Source organism: Giraffa tippelskirchi, chromosome 4 (assembly GCF_054371585.1).
Source record: "Giraffa tippelskirchi isolate mGirTip1 chromosome 4, T2T-mGirTip1v1.2.pri, whole genome shotgun sequence".
Classification (NCBI taxonomy): Eukaryota; Metazoa; Chordata; class Mammalia; order Artiodactyla; family Giraffidae; genus Giraffa; species Giraffa tippelskirchi.
Window position 1 is genome coordinate 82,807,758 of NC_137278.1, and position 19,758 is coordinate 82,827,515.

At 41.0% G+C, this 19,758-nt stretch overlaps 1 protein-coding gene across 2 annotated transcripts in view; it reads left to right on the plus strand.

The window, feature by feature from the left end:
- The first annotated feature begins 406 nt into the window (after positions 1-406).
- The window catches only part of FEZ2 (fasciculation and elongation protein zeta 2), a 42,642-nt gene continuing 23,290 nt past the window's right edge, over positions 407-19,758 (plus strand). For both annotated transcript variants that reach the window (XM_081596248.1, XM_081596249.1), the window contains exons 1-5: positions 407-686; positions 5,107-5,215; positions 11,440-11,556; positions 14,134-14,275; positions 15,330-15,598. In XM_081596248.1, the coding sequence (XP_081452374.1) occupies positions 433-686; positions 5,107-5,215; positions 11,440-11,556; positions 14,134-14,275; positions 15,330-15,598 (891 nt within the window). In that variant the 5' untranslated portion in view covers positions 407-432. The remainder of the gene's footprint in view (positions 687-5,106; positions 5,216-11,439; positions 11,557-14,133; positions 14,276-15,329; positions 15,599-19,758) is intronic.

A 19,758-nucleotide genomic window follows, 5' to 3' on the forward strand; every position in this document is an offset into this window, starting at 1 on the left:
AGTACTTTGGCCACCTGATGCAAAGAACCGACTCATTGGAAAAGACCATGATGCTGGGAAAGATTGAGGGCAGGAGGAGAAGAGGACGACAGAGGATGAGATGGCTGGATGGCATCACCGACTCGATGGACAATGAGTTTAAGCAAGTTCTGGGAGTTGGTGATGGACAGGGAAGCCTGGCATGCTGCAGTCCATGGGATTGCAAAGGCTATAAGAAGTGAGTGATTCAACGCAGTTAAGGTTTTCCGTTCAGTCGGGACCCGCGCTCAACTCAGAAATCTAAGACCGGGGAAAAGGGAAGACCTCGGGGCTAGAAGGCAGCAGGCCAGGTCCGAGCTGCCAAGAGCGGGCGGGGGCGGGGCCTCGGGCTGGGCGGTGCTCCGGGGGCGGGGCCCGACGGCGGGGCGGGGCGCGCGACGGCACCGGGCGGCGATGGCGGCGGACGGGGACTGGCAGGATTTCTATGAGTTCCAGGAGCCGGCCCGGAGCCTCCAGGACCAAGAGAACTGTAACGCGAGCCCCGAGGCCGGAGCAGGGCCGGGCGGGGGTGGCGACGGCTTCCCGGCGCTGGCCTGCCACTTGGAGGAGAAGCTGAGCCTGTGTTTCCGCCCCTCGGGTCCGGGTGCCGAGCCCCCGAGGGCGGCTGTGCGGCCCATCACCGAGTGCAGCCTCCTGCAGGGGGACGAGTGAGTGCGGGCCCAGGCCGGGAGCGGGCGGGAGCCTCCCCTGCCCCTCGTCCAGCCCCTCGCCCTGCCCACTGGCCCAGGGTCAGCAGCCTTGGCGGGACTCCGACCGCAGGCTCCTCCCGGCTCTCTCCTTCCGCCTCCAACTCTGGAGTCCCGCCCCTCCCTGTTCTCCTCCTTCCTTGGGGCTTGTGGCCTCTGCGCGCCTGGGAATTTAAATCTCGTGTTCTCCTGCCCCTCTACGAGCCCTTAAGCCTCCTCCTGCTTCCTGGAAGCCAACCTCTGGTTTGGTTTAGAGAGGAGTCTTGTACTGAGCCTCATAGTTGCAGATAGTACTTCCTCGGGCACATGTGTAGCCATTCATTCGCTCAACTACAATTTATTAAGCGCCTGCTACTTGCTGCTTCACAGTGGGAGTACCAAGGTGACTGGACTTTGCCACTGTCAAGCAGAGCGCAACCCAGGGTGGAAGCTAGATTTGTAAACAAACATTTTACGGATGTTACAAACGCTCTGATACATGTGCAAAATACAGGAGATTTTGTGTATGTGTGTGTGAAGAAAGATTTCATAGAGAAAACTGGATCCTGATGGATGAGTGGGAGTTTGCCTGGCAGGTGAAGAAAGGTTACTAGTATTCTAGCTCACCGATACAGTGCATGCAAAGGTACTGACGTTGAAGCAGCCTTTATGCCACAGGAGATTATTGGCTTCATCTGAGAGCTCAGGTTGAGTGCGAGTCCCCACAGAGGCAAAAAGGAAAAGATCTGGTTATTAATAGGAAAGATCACCTAGTCTGGTAGGGAGATCGGTGCATAAACAGGTAATTATTACAGGGCGGTGGTCAGAAATTCACCGGGATTTATGACAGCTAGGAGAATGGAGGGACAGAGATTATTTAACCTCCCAGAGCCCCAGTTATAATTTAGTTAAATAAGGGTTGTTATGCATCATAGTTTTCCTCCAAAAGGTACTGAAAGAAATGAGAGTGAGGGATTTGACAATATTGTAATGTAGGGGGAGAGGAGAGCCTGAGGGTAAAATTATGGAGTAAACACTGAGATTGTGGGTAGGGATGGATTTTCAGAGCATTGATGGGATGGAGAGATTAGAGGTTAGGGAAGAATGCTTCAGCTGAAGCTCCAATACTTTGGCCACCTGATGTGAAGAGCCAACTCACTGGAAAAGACCCTGATGCTGGAAAAGATTGAAGGCAGGAGGAAAAGGGATGAGATGGTTGGATGGCATCACGGATTCAATGGACATGAGTTTGAGGAAACTCTGGGAGATGGTGAAGGACAGGGAAGCCTGTTGTGCTGCAGTCCCTGAGGTCACAAAGAGTCGGACTGAATGATTGAGCGACTGAACAACAAAGAATGCTTGAGAGAAGGCTCCATGGGCAAAGGAAGGGGCTTGTCATTTGATGGTTTTCTTTCCTCTGTGAATCAGAAGATTTATCAGGAAGAGGGAGTTGGGAATGGAGGCCAGTGGCTTAGCTGGCAGTGGTTCAGGGCCGTCTCTGTTTAGAGATCACATCTTTTCATTGGTACCTCTGTACAGTGTTCTGCCCCAGCATAGAAGGAAGAGTTTATGATTGGATCTTATACACACAGATATGCACGCTTCCCAGGTGGCTCACAGAAGTGAAGAATCCCCTGCCAGTGCAAGAGACACAGGTTTGATCCCTGTGTTGGGAGGATCCCCTGGAGTAGGAAATGGCAACTCATTCCGGTATTCTTGCCTGAAGAATCCCATGGACAGAGGAGCCTGGTGGGCTACTATCCATAGGATCACAGAGTTGGACACAACTGAGCCTGCAGTCAGTGGCAAAAGACATTTTAAACAGTCTGTTCCCAAAGAGAAGATAGTGTTATGCATAGATTTATATACTCGGAATCACTAGACTCAGGACCTACTCTGGATTTTAAAAACATATTTATTATATATTTGGGTTTATCAAGAGTAACATCAAAATGAATTAGTAGTTTGTACACAGATAAGGTTCCCTATTTTTCATTCACCTGTACTGTCTGAAAAGGAGTGTATTTTAGCCTTTGCTTAAATCTTAGGTTGATACAAAACAGCTTTTGTTATTCTTGATAATGATTTTTCGTAGATATTACATTGGTGGTACTGCATGTTGCTTAATTTGGGAATGTATAAGAAATCAATCTTTTCTAAGCAGGAGTTGCCTACCACTCTCATGGTCCCTGTTCTGTGGCATAAACATGCTCTCCATTGCTTGATAGAGTTCATTCCTGTTCCTTTCACTAGAGAGAGTTGAGAATTCTTTCACTCAGTTAGGGCCCTGCCTTAGAGCACTTTATTCTTTTCTGAGTCCCAGTTTTAGTTTTGGTTACATACAGATTGTGCTTATTGGCTAAAGTTTTACTTTAGAAAGGTCTAGTGAGGGAGTGAATGTCAGGGAGACTTTACCCTCCTTTGGAAAAGAGCTGCCTTGCTAGTTGTTTATGACTGGCTGTAATGCTTTATGATAAGGATGAAGGCAGTTCCTGTCTTGATTGGAGTATTCTAGAAATCTTTGAGTTAACCCGGCCTTGTGTCCTTTCAACCACAAATGTTCTGGCCTTGGTGAAGATAGAGGACTGTGACTTGTCCTTCATTTTCTTGGGAGATCAAATTCACCCACAGTCAATTATTCTACATGAAATCTTCCGCTCCACTTGTCCTTTTATTATGGCCTCAATTAAGAAGGAACAAACAGCAGACAAAACAAACCTCAAAAACTCTGGACTGTCTTCACCTACTAGACTATCCTAGTGGTTCCTGACCAGGGTTAGGTGTATGGTCAATCATTTAGTATTTGAAAATCTTCTACCCAGGACGAGGTGGGCCAGCAAGTTTAGCAACTCAGAGTGTTTCCAGTTTGAGCATATTGGCATTAGAGGAAATGAGGATTCCAGCAGAGAGGAGGATAGGAATGAACCATGCATATGAGAGATTTGCTGGGTAAATGAGCCAGTTTTCTTGAGCTTTTTGTGTTCACATATTCATGGAGGCTAATATGCATTCAACAGCCAAATGTCATTTGGGGATTTTTTGTTTTTGGCAGTTGTGGTCCCATTGCTTCTCTTTAGCACCAAATTCCAGTTCATTAAATCAGTATGTTGTTTCTCTGTTTTGAAGCTGCATTCTTATTTTTATAACCCAAGTGGTCTTATTTTTGTATCCTAGTATCTTACACACTTAGAAAAAAACCCACCCAATTTTTTAGTGGCTTATTCACATTTAGATACTTGTTAAAAATGTTAGCTTATTTTTTATGACTTGTATGCGTGTATCTCTGACCATTAAATAGCTTATTTGTGTAATGTTCAACTTTACTTACACTAATTAAATTTAATTTCATTTATATTTCTGAACTCTTTTTTTCATATAATGCCTTTTTAAAAAGTGCTGGTTATTACTTTGGGACTGAAACTGAATTTTGGTCATGAAATTGGTTTGCAGTCCTTATTTTGGTGTGGTTTGGAACTTTCATCAATATAACTCATTTGAATGAATGCTTCGAGCAGTAGAGCTGGAAGAAATGTCAGCCATCCTTATCCAAGCTTCTTGTTTGAAAAAGAGCAGCTAATAGCTGCAGAAGTTAAAGTACATGGTCAGAGACTGATTGGGGATGAATGGAGATAAGAGTCTGTTTTCTGAATCTAGTCAAGTGCTCTTTTCATTTTACTCTGTTGCCTCCCCAAAATTCTGTTTGTTAGTAAGGAAGAGTAATTGCATTGGGTATAATCTGTGTATTTTATCGTGAACTTCCTTTCTTTCCCTTTTCATCTTATCTTAGTCTTACACTAAAAATTAGATATTAAGCCCTAGTCTCATATTGAGGCTGAATTCCTTCTCCTGGAAATTCTTTCTCATTGGTTAAAGAGCGATTATTCACTCTGTGGAATAGTCTATATGTTTGGAAGTTACAAAAGAAAAATAATTATAAAGCACAGTGTATTTACTACCTGTTTTGGCTTGGGAAACACAACTTAACTTTCCTGTGCTTTAGTTTCCTAATCTGTAAAATGGGGATAATAATGGTTCTTCATGGTACTCTTTTTGAGGATTGAATGAGCTAATTCAGTAAATTGCTTAGAATGTATGTAAACGGTTTAGGTAATACCTGGCACACAAGACAGTGCAAATGTTAGCCATTGACTTTGTGAGTTTTCTGTTCCATGTCGTCTTCTCTTAGGCCTTGTCAGCCCAACGGTTGGGTTTTCCTTTAGTCTTACTTAGGAGGCTCTGGTTTGTTGATGCTTTTCTGAGAAACAATCGGCCTCCTGTTTTTTTTTTTTTTTTGCTGTGATATTTTTTGTTCTCTCTTTCACTGTAGTACTAGATGTATTTAATAGTGATAGAATGTTAACTTTCATTGATTGTAGTTTTTTTGTTTTTTTTTTTTTTTAAGGATTTGGAATGCCCTGACAGATAATTACGGAAATGTAATGCCTGTAGACTGGAAATCATCCCATACTAGGACCTTGCATTTGCTTACTCTGAATCTCTCAGAAAAAGGGGTAAGTTAGGATTTGCACCAATAGTTTCTGAATAATTGATTCTGATAATGGAACTAAAAAATAGCATTTCTATCTAACCACAATTCATTGAGTTGCTTCTTATTTCCAAGCTTATGGCAAGTGAAGTAGTCTTCTTTTGCCATCTTGGTTTTTGCTACTGTCCACTTGCTAACATTTCCCTCCAGTTCTTCCCTAGCACACACTTAACTTTTTTATGTTTAGATAAATTTTCATCACCTGTGTATGAACGGCAATGATCAGCATTTTTTTTTCCTAGCTTAAATAACGTAACTTTGATACATTGAGAATACTTGATAAAAACCTTAGGCTTTGATTTAATATATGGAGGATTCTGGAGTGTCTACAGAGAGTTAACTTTCGGATGAATTTAATGCTGGATGTAACATGTTTGAATGTTGGAGAACCTTTAAAAGACATTTCAAGTCTTGGCTTTTTGATGTGTTCTTGGCTAACTGTTGGAGGCTGCTATGTATGTTTTGAAATTGTAAAGTGAAGGCACCTTGAGTAAGGAGTGTGAGCACAGGTGGAAGGACAGCAAAGGGGACAGAAAAGGGAAGAGAATTGCTTTAAGTGGAAAATCACAGTGTGGTTTAACACTGATGAGAAAGGAGGTCAAGTGGAAGTTTCAGGGCCGGACTATTTAAATTGTTCATCAAATAGCAGTGTGAATTCATGCCAGGTCTTTTGGCATGCTCTATATTTCATTAAGTGTATTTGTGTAATTTCTGGGAGTATAATGCAGTAGGACTGTATTTCTGGGAGTATAATGCAGTAGGACTGTATTTTAAATAGTATTGTTAATGTTTTCTGAAATGATTTTCTTAAAAATGTGATTCAGAAAAGCTTGCTGCCTACTATTTCTAGTAAAATATAGGATTCTGACTATATTTCTTTGTATTCTAGTACATACAGGATTTATTTGTTCCAGTTATTAATCTCCTTAAGCTGTTTTGCAGGCTGGCCTGACATACATTTAGGGGCAGGAATAAAGCAAAATATCTTCTCCTCTGTCTTCTGTTTATTTGGATCTTAGCTATCATTCTGGGCTTACTTCAAGTTTCCCTTCCTCTCTGAAGCTCCCTATTACTGTTTTAGCCTTTGCTGATCTCATGGAATTATATAATTTTAGAGTTGGAAGGGACTTTAAAGGACACTTAATCCAACCTCTCACTTAGGGGGAATCCCCGTTTACAGTGTCTCTGACAGATGGTCATTCAGCCACAGACTAAATCCCAGCAAGGAAGGAAAATGCAATCCTCTCTGTGGATATCGGTCACACTTGTCAGGGTGTGAAAATCGTAAAGGACTTACATGTCCCACAGAGTTTGACCCCCAAGTCTCCTGGGTGCTGGTCCTCACAGCACTTGATCTGTGTCTTAAATCATCATTGGTGTCTCTTAATAATTATGTTTGTGGATCTGTCATTAGATTATAACTTCCTGGTAGATATCTTTGTATGTGTCTTCTCAGTAACTAGCACGGTGCCTGGCACATAGTGAGAACTAAGACAAGTGTTTGTTGAGTGAACAAATGAATAATCTCATCAGTAAGACTATAGGGTCAGAGACCATGGTGGAAAGTTTTTAAAACTGTTTTCTATGTTACTTAACATAGTGCTGAATCCACAATAGCCAGCCAATGAGTACTTTTTTGTTTGACATAATAAAAAATGGTCGAGGAGGTCTTTTCATAGTTTCAAGCAGAAGTACTTTAGTCACATGAACAGGACACTCTAATCCAGTTTTACTGAATATTGTTCTTTGGTTACCTCTTGGGGTGTCACTCCCTTTATCTGCCTTTTGACTGTTTTCAATGCCAGAGCAATGGCATAATCAAAGATAGTGATTAGTAGTGACCTGGAGTTTAGTACTCATGCTCATTGTAAAAGCTCACCTGGAGAACTCAGCAGGTTAAAATGGACAAATGATCATCTCACATCTGAGTATCTTTTTTAAAAATTAATTTTATTCATTTTTGTCTGCACTGTGTCTTTGTTGCTGACATTGGGCTTTCTCTAGTTGCGGCAAGTGGGGACTGTTCTCTAGTTGCAGGTCGAGGACTTCTCATTGCGGTGGCTTTTCTTGTTGCGGAATACAGGCCCTAGGGCACTCGGGCTTAGTTGCCCCATGGCATGTCGGATCTTCCCAGACCAAGGATTGAACTTGTGTCTTCTGCATTGGCAATCGGATTTTTAACCATTGGACCACCAAGGAAGTCTTAACATCTGTCTATCTTCACATGATCACGCAGGTGATGAATACAACTAAGATGAGAAGTCTAGTTCTTGGGAATGAGTAGCACATATTAATTTCCTGAAGAACAAATGCACAGCAAGGAACTATGTAGGAAGAAACCATGTTATTCTATTAGGTAGCACATAATTAATTTTTTTTAACCTGGGAAGTTGCCACCTGTGTGCTCTATTATTTCCATAACTGAATTATGCAAAATTTACCTTTTGAAACCATTCTTTAGATTATTTCAACTGTAAAACAGGGTCTGTATGAAATTTTTTTTGACAAAGGGGAAAGAGATTTCTTTTGCATTAGGATGAGACAAACAGGAAACTACAGCTCCCTAGATTTCAGTTTTTAATTTTTTTTTTTTAAATTGATGTTCAGGATGGGACACTTCTAAATGTGATTGGTCTTTTCTAGAGGAAGGCAACTGGTACGTTCCAAATTCTTACAGGGACACATTTTTTCCATTTGAGGCAGCTTCTCTTTCGTACAGGGAAACAGAACCACGGCTCTGTATCTAAACCTGGCACAGAAAGGAGTGATGGGAATGCTTGGCAAAGCGAAGGCACATTGATGCCTAATGGGAGCGTGAAGAATGATACCCATGACAGCCAAGGTTAGTTTTCAAAGCCCAAAAGGGATTCCAGCCCTTAGCATATGCCATCTCTGTGGGGAATGGGCTTGGCTCCCTCTCTGGAAAGATGGTCTGGGATTATTATTTCTGTTGTCATGGAAATTTATTCTAATGGCTTATTGGTATCACTCATGTGTTTTGGCAGTAGCTGCAAACCTGTTCTAAATCCAGTGCCATTCTTGATCATGCTTATGTGATAGAATGCTTCTAAATTGTTTTGCCTTAGGAACATCTCCTGAGCCATATTCTTCCTCCTGCCATGTGTGTTTCTTTAGAAACAGAGACTTTGTTTAATGCATCTTTGTATATTCAAGAGTAGAAATAGAAGATAATAATGTGTTCCTTAGGAGTAATTTTAAAACTTTCACTTGTCTATTAAGGGGAAAAAATAAGACAGAACTATAGTCCTCAAGTTACAACATAGAACTGTCATTTGAGGGGAGGAGAGTGTTGAGATTTTAGGATCAGTGAATGTAATTCTTAGGTTTACTCTACATCATCGTACATCCTTACGTGGCCCATTTCATCTCTACTTCTACAATCTTGAAATTAAACATCCTCTCTCATCAAGATCCAGATCTCTTGACCTTTCTCCTTTCTTATTAACAGGATAACTTAGTTTAAAAAAGTAAGCTAAAGCTACAGAACTTAACATGAAAAAGCAGTCTCTCCGCTACTTACCGTATCCTTGATTTCCACTTACCGGTAGCAGCCAGTTTCAGCTACTTCAGCTGTTTCTTCTAGCAGATAACATTCTCCTGTCATTTTACTTAATTTTATTCTTCAACTTTAGACTTTATCCATTGACTTTCAACCCAGAGGATGAGAGTTTAGCAGTCTCAGAGTCATCCCTCCCTCCAACCATAACCCTCACAAAAACTTTGGTTTTCCCTCATCTTCCCAATATAATTATGCCAAAATATTTCATTGCATCTTCATCATTTGTATTGACTATTTAAATGTTCACATTTAAGTACATTTTATGATGGCGTTTCTCTTGTAATTTTTTTTCCTTCGGGTCATAATAATTGCCTTTTGGTGGTTAATTTAGGTTATCATTAGCTCACTAATTCAACCTCAGTAGAGCCATAAAGCTCACTTTAGTAAATGAAACACCCTGGGCAACCTATCAGTCTCTTTTTTCTTTCTCCTGTGTTGTTCTTGATGCCTTCTGCAGTAACAATTCTAATCTGAACTGGTTACTGTCTAGTTGAGCTCTATAGCCATCATTCTGGGATCTTTACTTCACTGTCATTACAAGAACTCCCTTCACCTCTTTGTTGGGTTGGATTCAGTGTCTGCTTCCTTTTTGGTTTTCCTCCTGGTTTTAATGAAGCACGTTCTGGAGTAGCTTTCTGAGAAAGGTTACATGAGAGGTGAATTCTTTGAGAACTTCCCAGCCTGATGGTTCAGTGAGAAATCCACCGAGGAGGTGTGTCGTCCCTGCAGTGCAGCGTGGCCTTGCTGTATGTGGGGTAGATAGAGCTGGAGGGCTGCGGTGGCTCCTCCCCCAGCCTAATGGTATGAGAGGCGGCACACTGGCGGTGTTTTCCCTTGTATTTCTCACCTGCAGGTTGTTTTTACTCGGGTGTGTGTTTACCATTAAATGTGAGACCTGTGAGAAACTACCAAGGTAGTAGGGACCTACATCCATCCAACTGTGTCAATTTTATATATATATAATATATATACACACACACACATATATACAATTATATATATGCATATGTATGTACTTATGTGTATATATATAAAAATAATTTTCCCAAGTAAAATACAATCTTTTTAAATTATATTCTATCTGTTAGAAATACATGATTGTGGACTTCCCTGGTGGTCCAGTGGTTAAGAATCTGCCTGCCAATGCAGTGGCCACAGGTTTGATCCCTGGTCTGGGAAGATTCCACATGCTGTGGACCAGCTGAGCCCATTCTCCGCAACTATGGGGGCCCTCTCTCTAGAGCTTGTGCTCTGTAACAAGAGAAGCCACTGCAATGAGAAGCCCACACACCGCAACTAGAGAGGAGTCCCTGCTTGCTGCAACTAGAGAAAGCCCGTGTGTAGCCATGGAGACCCAGGGTAGCCAAAAGTAAATAATAAAATAAAAAATACATGGTGGCTTTTTACATAATTCCTTGCCCATCTGTTCTCTGAGAACTCAGTTTCCACTCCTTCTGACAAATAGAGTTCTAATTTCAGTTTTATTCATCGTCTGGATGGTCATGTCATGATGGCTAGATGATAGATAGATGATCAGTTGTCCATTTTAAGCTTCTGGGTTTTCCACATTAGGCCTTTACAGTTAGTAAACTCGAGGCCATTATTATAGGGACTGTTGATATTGGCGTGGGCAGGTTAGAGGACACTGAGCTAGACATGGTGAGATACCCTGGGGATGGCAACAGCAAGCAGCCCTTTAGCATGAGCCTTAGGCATGAAGAGAGGTCAGGAGAGGGACAAGTTACCAGGGCCTGTGGCGAGTAGCCATGCAGGCGAGGCCAGCTCGACAGGTGCCACAGCCTTGGGAGTCTGGTGGGGACCGAGACAGCAGAATACATGCCCAGACGTCTCCCCTGCCCCCCGCCCCAACTTCTAGCTCCTGCTAGTATCTGCTAGTGTGTTAGGCCACTAGGAAATCGAAAGTCAAGAGTATCCTTTGATGTGTCCATAAAGGTCAGTGTCCTGGGGCACAGAGTGGGGAGAAAAATGGTAGTGAGGCAAAGGGAAAATCTCCAGGATAGTTGGAGTTAAAGATATTTTTGGAAGCTGGAAACTTGTTTTTGGAAGAAGAGAGGATTCTACTGGAAGGGCTAAGTATGACCCTTGTAGACAGTTACCTTCTGCCAAGAATTTGATTGCTTATCTTTCACTGTATTAGAAGTTAGTCTGCAAGTAACAAACTTTGTTTTCTGTGGAATTTGACATATACCAATCTTCCTATTAGATCATTAACATTTGCTGCTAACCCTGTCTGTCCCCCCACCCCCTTTGCTATAATTCCCTACAAATTGCTGTAGGATACCATATATTTTCATAGTTCTGGACCCTCTTCTCCATGAAATAAACAGCGAAGTATATGTCCGTTTGGGCAAAAGGGAATGTATGCAGCCCCCTAGCAGTTTCATGTTTATTCTGCATTCCTCTCCTTTCTGTCTGAGGTGGCTGTGCAATGTACCTCACATACTGCCTGGTACAGAGTAACTGTAACGAGGTCTGCCTTTTGAACCTCTTAGCAGATGCTTCCCTCGGCAGCCCTCTGGACCCAGACACTTTGACTTTGTCGTGATCAAAAGGCCCTGCTTTTAACAGTGGGTCATTTTTGTCTTTAGATGAGTGACAGCTTGCTCTTTGATACGTCAGATGATGAGGAGCTGAGAGAACAGCTGGATATGCATTCAATCATCGTCTCCTGCGTCAACGATGAGCCCCTCTTCACTGCAGACCAGGTACAAAGGAGAGTCCCCTCCATCAAGGAAAGGGAACCTCGGCTGCAAAACCATTTCTTAGTGTGGCCATTAAGTGACGAGTTGTTGGAAATGACTTACTTTCCCTGTGTTTTCTGGTAATAGAGGCTTAACAGCTTCTGAGGAAAGAAGAAAGTATATGTAATCCGAAGCAGATGGATTATGTTAGTTGGGAACATCTTTCAATATATGCAGTTTTCCAAGATAAGCATTGTTAAAACAGTATAGCAGGTTATTTTAAAAGAAGCCTGTTGCTTCCACTGGAATCAGAAAAATACTATAATTTTTCCTCTTTCTTTAGATTTGAGCAGACATGGGAAAACTATATCTGTGCAGAAATTACCTAGTTTCTCTAAAACCTATGGAGAAGTCATTAGCACTTATTAGAAGTCCTTATTGTATACCCAGGAAAGAAGTGAGCATTATTCCTGTGGAATGCTCTAATAATGTCAACCCTGTATTCATTTAAAACCTGTTGAATCAGGTTTCTCATTTTCTGAATACTCTTCCCACTTCTGTTGTATTGTCAAACTATGGTGCAAGAACTTCTTCCTGAAATCATGTTCCACGGCTGCTGAAACTTGAGTTCTGTATTTTTAGGTTGGAAAGATGAGGTCAGTAAAGAGATGTATGACGACAAGATTGGGAGGGATACGTTAAAAATGTGTTATCTTGACACTCCTTTATCATATTTGTGGTTGGATCATCCTAGGCTTGAAGAGAGTGTGGTGCTTAAAAAGCAGGCTGATAAGTTAGACGACTGAGTGCAGGAAGACCCTGATAACTCTGGGGAGAGGCGTGACCCTGAGAGTTCATCGCCTCCTCGGTTCTGTGCCTGAAAACCAAGCCGTCCCTGTTTTTGACTGACAGGAACAGATTCTTTGCCTCTTTCAGTGTCTTGTTTTTGTGTTTAAAAATGCCTGTTTTGGAAACTCTTATTACTAAATTAGTGTAATCCCCACTTCTTCAGGTTTGCTTCTATTTTTCCTTGGTGCTAAAAGGGTTAAACTTGCTTCATATTGTATTTTTTCCCTAACTGTTTTTTTTAAAACTCTTAGGTCAGTTTTTTTTTAAATTTATTTTTATTGAAGTCTAGTTGATTTACAATATTGTGCTAGTTTCAGATATACAGCAAAGTGATTTGTTTATACATAATATATGTATATATCTTTATTGTTTAGATTTGTAATAACTTATTGTAGTGTATATATTATAATATATAATAAATATATTGAATATAGTTCCCCGTGCTATATAGTGAATCTTGTTTATATATATGATACTGTGCATCTGTTAATTCCACACTATTAATTTATCCTACCTACCTCCCTTCCCCTTGGTAACCATAAGTTTGTTTTTTTTTTTTTAATGGCAAACTTTTTTTTGGCCACGTGGCATGCAGGATCTTAGTTCCTCAACCAGGGATCGAACCCTTGCCCCTTGCATGGAAGCATGGAGTCCTAACCACTAGACCCTCAGGGAAGTCCCTAAATATCCCTTTATCTTCTCTTGAATTAATATATGAAATTCTTTTTCTGTTGTTAAAGGATAACTTTCCTGCCAAAGCAAGAATTTCTTGCTTTATGTGTAAAGATTTTTACACTGTTGTATTTTATAAATTTTATGTCAATTTTATTAAATAGCTTTAGATTGAGTACTTGGATGTGGCATATGGTAAATTCTCTGTCACTTGCTTTCTTTTAACTATAACTGTGATCCACTTCTGGCATGTCTTAAGTAGGTTATGCGTGTGTGTGTGTGTTTAATATTTATTTATTCATGGCTGCTCTGGGTCTTCATTGCTGTGTGTTGACCTTCTCTAGCTGTGGTGAGTGGGGGTTACTCTCAAGTTGTGGCACTTGGGCTTCTCGTTGTGGTGACTTCTCTTGTTGCGGATCAGACTCTGGAGTTCAGGCTCAGTAGTGGTGGTGCATGGGCTTTGTTGCCCCTCATCATGTGAGATCTTCCCAGACCAGGGATTGAACACATATCCCCTGCATTGGCAGGTGGATTCTTAACCACAGAACCACCAGGGAAGTCCTATGCATGTATTTTTAGTAGCACTTTGGACTTCCCCGATGGCTCAGATGGTAAAGTGTCTGCTTACAATGCAGGAGACTGGGGTTCGATCCCTGGGTCAGGAAGATCCCCTGGAGAAGGAAATGGCAATCCACTCCAGTACTCTTGCCTGGAAAATCCCATGGACGGAGGATCCTGGTAGGCTATGGGGTTGCAAAGAGTTGGACACGACTGAGTGACTTCACTTTCACTTTCACTTTCTCAGAGATTACAAGATCTGATAGGGCCAACTGATGTGTGATGAGTGTCTTAAATCATGTGCTGTTTACTTTTGTGTTTAGTATATTATAATTTTTTTTTTTGATAAACCTCGTGTACTCTTACAAACCTTTGATTATTCAGAACACCAGCTCCTGCGCACTGCTGGTTAATATAGAATTAGGGGACTTCTACTCTGGGTGCTGCAGATGAGCACTGTGTTACAGATGGACCGTTTTACCTATGTGTATTTGACTAACAATGGTTTGTATATTTTGGAAGGTGATTGAAGAAATTGAAGAAATGATGCAGGAATCACCAGACCCAGAAGATGATGAAACGCCTACCCAGTCAGATCGGCTTTCAATGCTTTCCCAGGAAATTCAAACTCTTAAGAGGTCTAGCACTAGCAGTTATGAAGAGAGTAAGAAACCTTACTTAAGTTGGTGCTGTCTGTGCTTTCGTGTACCTCAGCCATATAGCGTGACCACCTTCAGGACCTTTGGTTCTCACAGGCTGGGTTGCATACTCTTCCCCTCCTCACTCCCCCTGGTGGTACTCAGGGCATTTGTTTATCTTTGCTTAGGGACTGTGTCATACATACCTTTGAATCCTGTCCACTTGGGCTGCTATAGCAAAATACCACAGGCTGGGTGGCTTAAACCACAGAAATTTGCTTCTTGCTAGTTCTGGAGGGTAGAAGTCTGAGACTGAGGTGTTAGCAGGTCTGATTTCTTCTGAGGCCTCTTCCTCTGTCCTCACCTGGACTTTCCTGTGGTGTATCTGTGTCCTCATCTTCTCATTTTTAAGGGCATCAGTCACACTGGATTAGGGCCCACCCTAATGGCTTAATTTTAACTTCATTATCTCTTTCAAGATGCTGTCTCCAAATACAGTCATATTCTGAGGTGCTGGGTGGTACGGTTTCAACAATGTCCTACTTCTCTAGTATTTCCTTAGAATAAAGGGAAGTGCTGAGAAAAACCTGAAAAGGGTCTTCAGGGAATCGTCTGCCCTTCATCTTCCCAATTTTCAGTAAAATTCACACGCTGGCACGTGTGTGTTTAAGTATGTATTTAGCTTAATTCTTTCAAATGGACTTTTCCTCTCTTCAGGAGTGCCCCAGAACCCTGCTCAATGGCTTGTAATTTCTTTTCAGTACAGGGATTTCCTGTACTCTTTCTCTGCTTTCATGTTCTTTTCCTTGCACAAGCTTATTAAGTCTTGACTAAAGTACTGTTCATGGAACCATTGATTTTAGACAAGTAAAAAATTGTTATACTTTTCTTCTCAGCCATTTGCGAAATAACTTTCCCCACCTACCTCTACTCAGACCTGCCCACCAGGAGTCTGAGGAGTCTGAGACCATCACAAACAGTTTAATTGCTCAGAATATGATGTTTTTGCTCTTTGGCGAGAAACACTTTGCTGTGCTGCCTTGGTCTTAGTGTCCGCTCTGCTTTGCTTTTCGGTCACAGGGGTGAAAAGGCTGTCAGTATGTGAATTAAATGAGCTGCTGGAAGAAATCGAGACGGCCATCAAGGAGTACTCTGAAGAGCTGGTGCAGCAGCTGGCCCTGCGAGACGAACTGGAGTTTGAGAAAGAAGTGAAGAACAGCTTTATTTCTGTTCTCATCGAAGTGCAAAACAAACAGAAAGAGCACAAAGAAACAGCCAAAAAGAAAAAGAAACTCAAGAACGGCAGCTCTCAGAATGGGAAGAACGAGAGAAGCCACATGCCCGGCACAGTAAGTGGTGGTGTGTGGGCGGCACACTGGAAGCGGCTTCCACGAGGCCAGCAGAGGCGGGCAGGGCCCTGTGTGCAGGAGCAGGGCTGCGCGGGGTCTTCACCAGAGAGCTGAAGGGATCGTCTTCAAGACCACCAGTGTACCCTGCTCCTTCCGAAAGGTGTTTTCTTGTGGTGAGGGTATGATGGTTATCTGGATAACTCAGTGCTGAAATGTTTAGGAGGGAGGTAAAGAGAAGGAAGAGAGGGAGAATAAAAGAGAATGTTTGAAGGAAAAGCTTTAGCAGGTAACCATTTCAATACATCAAAATGTTAATAGAGGTTATTTATATTTGGCTGGTGGGCAACTGAATGATACTGCTTTCTTGTTTTTGCTTAGCCTTTGTGAGGGCTATAGTAAGAAATACTATATATTACTTATACTATATACTTACTATAGTATATAGTAAGAAATGGGGTGCTTTTAGAGGTAGTTGAACTATACAGAGCCTAAAAGCAGAGGTTGACATTTAAATCATTTTCTCCTGATTTATGGGTGAAGTTGGAATGAGAGGATGTTACAGGCAGTTCCATGACATCACCCATTTGGCCTAGTATTTGGCAGACTAGACTATTACTGACTGGTGAAAACAACTTGATATTTGAATCTTTGACTTTTGGTACGAATATATTTATATTTATATTTATATTTGTTTTCTGCTTTTACTTTTTCATAAGTGGTGCTATTAATTTCACTTGATTAAACTTCATTATAAACGTTAACTATTAAGTATTTGAGATACATTTCCTGTTGGTCTTATGGGCATTTCATTTTTCTTTGATAAGTTGAGACCTTGTATCTTGCCACCTTTATGTTTGTATGTGAAGAAGTGTTGGTTTTATTTTAAACTTGAATGGTTGGCAAAGGGATTCATTTTCTAAATGGATTGTACCTTTTAAATTCACGATAGTGATAACATGATAATGCAAATTACATCAAACTGGCCATTATGGCTTGTAGTTATAAAAATTCTGTCTTTGACTAAGTCTGATTTATTCTTTCTAAAGAATGCTTACCAGAGAAATAGATCTCATTGATCAGACTCTGATGGAATGCAGGAGAGACCATGGCAGTTCTGGGATGTGGAACCACCAGTGAGAGTTAATACAAACCAAAAAGAATCTTACTATTTAGCCCATTCGTTATACTGTTTTTGGCCTATGAGTATATGCACATTTTCTTAGTTTAATGTTATTTGTACACAGAAAAGACATAGTTTATAAACAGACTTTGCAAAAGTTGCCAGATATGTGGAACAAAATATTTTTTAGAAATGGTGGTATTGGTTAAAGTGTTTAGTGACTTCTAGCGACAACTCTGAAGAAAACAGCACCCACCAAACAAAAAATCCCCACCAAAACATTCCCCAAACCAAAACATTTGTTTGCGTATACAGCACTGGATAAAGTTTGCTTTAAAATATTAGGAACAGTATTTTGTATCTCAAATTAAAAAAAAAATTGTACCCTTTAAATTGTCCTTTTATGCAGGTGTGATTAAATAAAATGCTTAGTTAAAAAGTCATAGCATGGTTGGTAATTTCTGCCTATCTACTTTTAGGGATTACATGTAACTCCTCCATTTATTTGTGTTAATACTTAGGCAAGGAAAATAAATGTATCCCTAGAGTAGTTTAAATGCTTCTTTTTCTAACTCCCATGTAAAAAGGGTTTGAGTGATTCATTGTGTGATTTTACATGGCATTTATGTTGAGAAATGGATTTGACAAGGCAACGTTTAGGTCTTATTTGAACCTTTACTAGCTTTGAAATAGATTCATAGGAACAGTAAATTTTTTTCTCCATGGTATTTGGACATGTGAAGTTGCTTCTTGAGTCCTCATCTGCTATTTGTGTCCAAACCTTTAATTAAGCTAATAATGGCATCACTGAGCTTGTGGCTCTACTTCCCTCCATCATTATGAAGCTTAAAAGGATGGCAAAAAGCCATTCCATTTGTGACACAAAGAGCCTGAAACCTATCAAGGATTCTGAAAATAGTGATCGGTGGCTCAAAGAAACTTTAAAATGAAATGGCCAGTGGCGAAACAGATTACAAGATACTGCCTTTCCAGGCCTTTTATATAACATGCAGTTTTGGCAAGGCCTGATCTCTGTGGATTGGCTATCACATTCGGTGGTTTAGTTGCTCTTCGTGTCCAGCTCTTTTGCGACCCCATGGACTGTAGCCCACTAGGCTCCTCTGTCCATGGGATTTCCCTAGCAAGTATATTTCCCTGGAGTGGATTGTCATTTCCTTCTCTAGGGGATCTTCCTGACCCAGGGATCGAGCCTGCGTCTCTTGCATTGCAGGCAGTCTCCTGCAGTGTAGGTGGATTCTTTACCGACTGACTCACCAAGGATTGGTGACCCTTTTATAGATATCATGCATTACTTGTTTTCTAATAACATTGGTCACTTTTTTTCTTTTTACCTTAGATATGTTTTATATCTATCAAAGACTTGGACTTCTTCATTAAGTGTGGAATAGTTTCCTGCCATTTTCCCTTAAGCACATTTCATTGAAACAGAGCATCAATTTGTAGTACTTTATCCATAATTGCCAACTTGTTTCTTTTGGTACAGAGAGACTGTAATAAAATATGAGTGTGAATAGAGCTGAGTTTAGGTTTTCATTTTGGACGCATAGTTTGTTTGAAACATTTACTACAGTGAAAAAAAAATTAGTGTGCTTAGAGATGCTATTCATAAATATTAAATAAATTTCTGAGTATCTTCTGAAAGTGAAATGTTGATTTAGTTTTTAAAGTTAATCTGTTACATGTTGGATAAGATAAAACTATTCATTCAGTAAACATTTACAGAGTATCTTTCTTGTGCCAGGTACTATTGAAGATACAGTGGTGAATAAAATGGATAAGGCCTCTGGCCTCTTGGAGATTATATTCTAACAAGGGAGACAGGCACTAAACAAAGAAAAGCATGACTAGATATTGTAACTTCGGGTAGTAACAAATTCCATCAAGAAAAGGAAAAGCTTGGTTGAGGCCGTTGCTAGCAGTGCTGTGGGGAGCTGTTTCCAATATGGTCATCACCATGTCACTTGCTCATTGTGGTGGGCTGGGCAGGCTGTCCTGTCCCTCTTCAGCTCTCTGTTTGGAGGGGATGTTGGAAGAGTACCCCTTCTCCTTGATAGAGTCAGTTCAGTTCAGTCATGTCCGACTCTTTGCAAACCCATGAACTGCAGAACGCCAGGCATCCCAGTCCATCACCAACTCCCGAAGCTTGCTCAAACTCATGTCCATCGAGTTGGTGATGCCATCCAACCATCTCATCCTCTGTTGACCCCTTCTCCTCTTGCCTTCAATCTTTCCCAGCATCAGGGTCTTTTCCAGTGAGTCAGTTCTTTGCGTCAGGTGGCCAAAGTATTGGAGCTTCAGCTTCAGCATCAGTCCTTCCAGTGAATATTCAGGGTTGATTTCCTTTAGGATGGACTGATTTGAGATCCTTGCAGTCCAAGGGACTCTCAAGAGTCTTCTGCAATACCACAGTTCAAAAGCATCAATTCTAGAGCATCAGTTAATAGAGTCAGAGGCTTTATTTCCTTTATCCTATTCAACATCTAGAAAAACAGGAGTGGGTAGTAGAGATTGGAATGATTGGAGGGCACTGTTAATGGGTTTGGTGGCCCATGTGCATTTCTTTGAACTGACTATGTTGTGTTGGACTGTGGTGTGACCATTTATACCACTGCCTTTTTCTGGAGTGACCTTCCTTCCTTTCCTGCTTCCACTGTCCTCTTGGGAGATTGCTTTTCTTTTCTTTTTAACTCATTATTCAAAATCATGGTCAGGGATTGTTTTCCTTTCTTAGACCTTTTCTTGATTTTTCCTCCAATGCAAAATTGACAGTCCTCTCCTTCTGGGGTTAGTGTTATTCCTCTTTTAACTGTTGCTGTTAGTACTGTGATACCATATTGTAATTTTTTTTCATGTCTGTCTCTGTTATGGTTCCCTGTGGATAGAAAATGTAACTTTATTTAATATATTCCTAGGTCCCACATTAGGTCCTCAATAAATTTCTGATGAATAAATAGTAAAAACAAAAAATATATGTATATATTTTTGCAAATCTGTATTTCTGCCTTGGATCTTTCTGCCA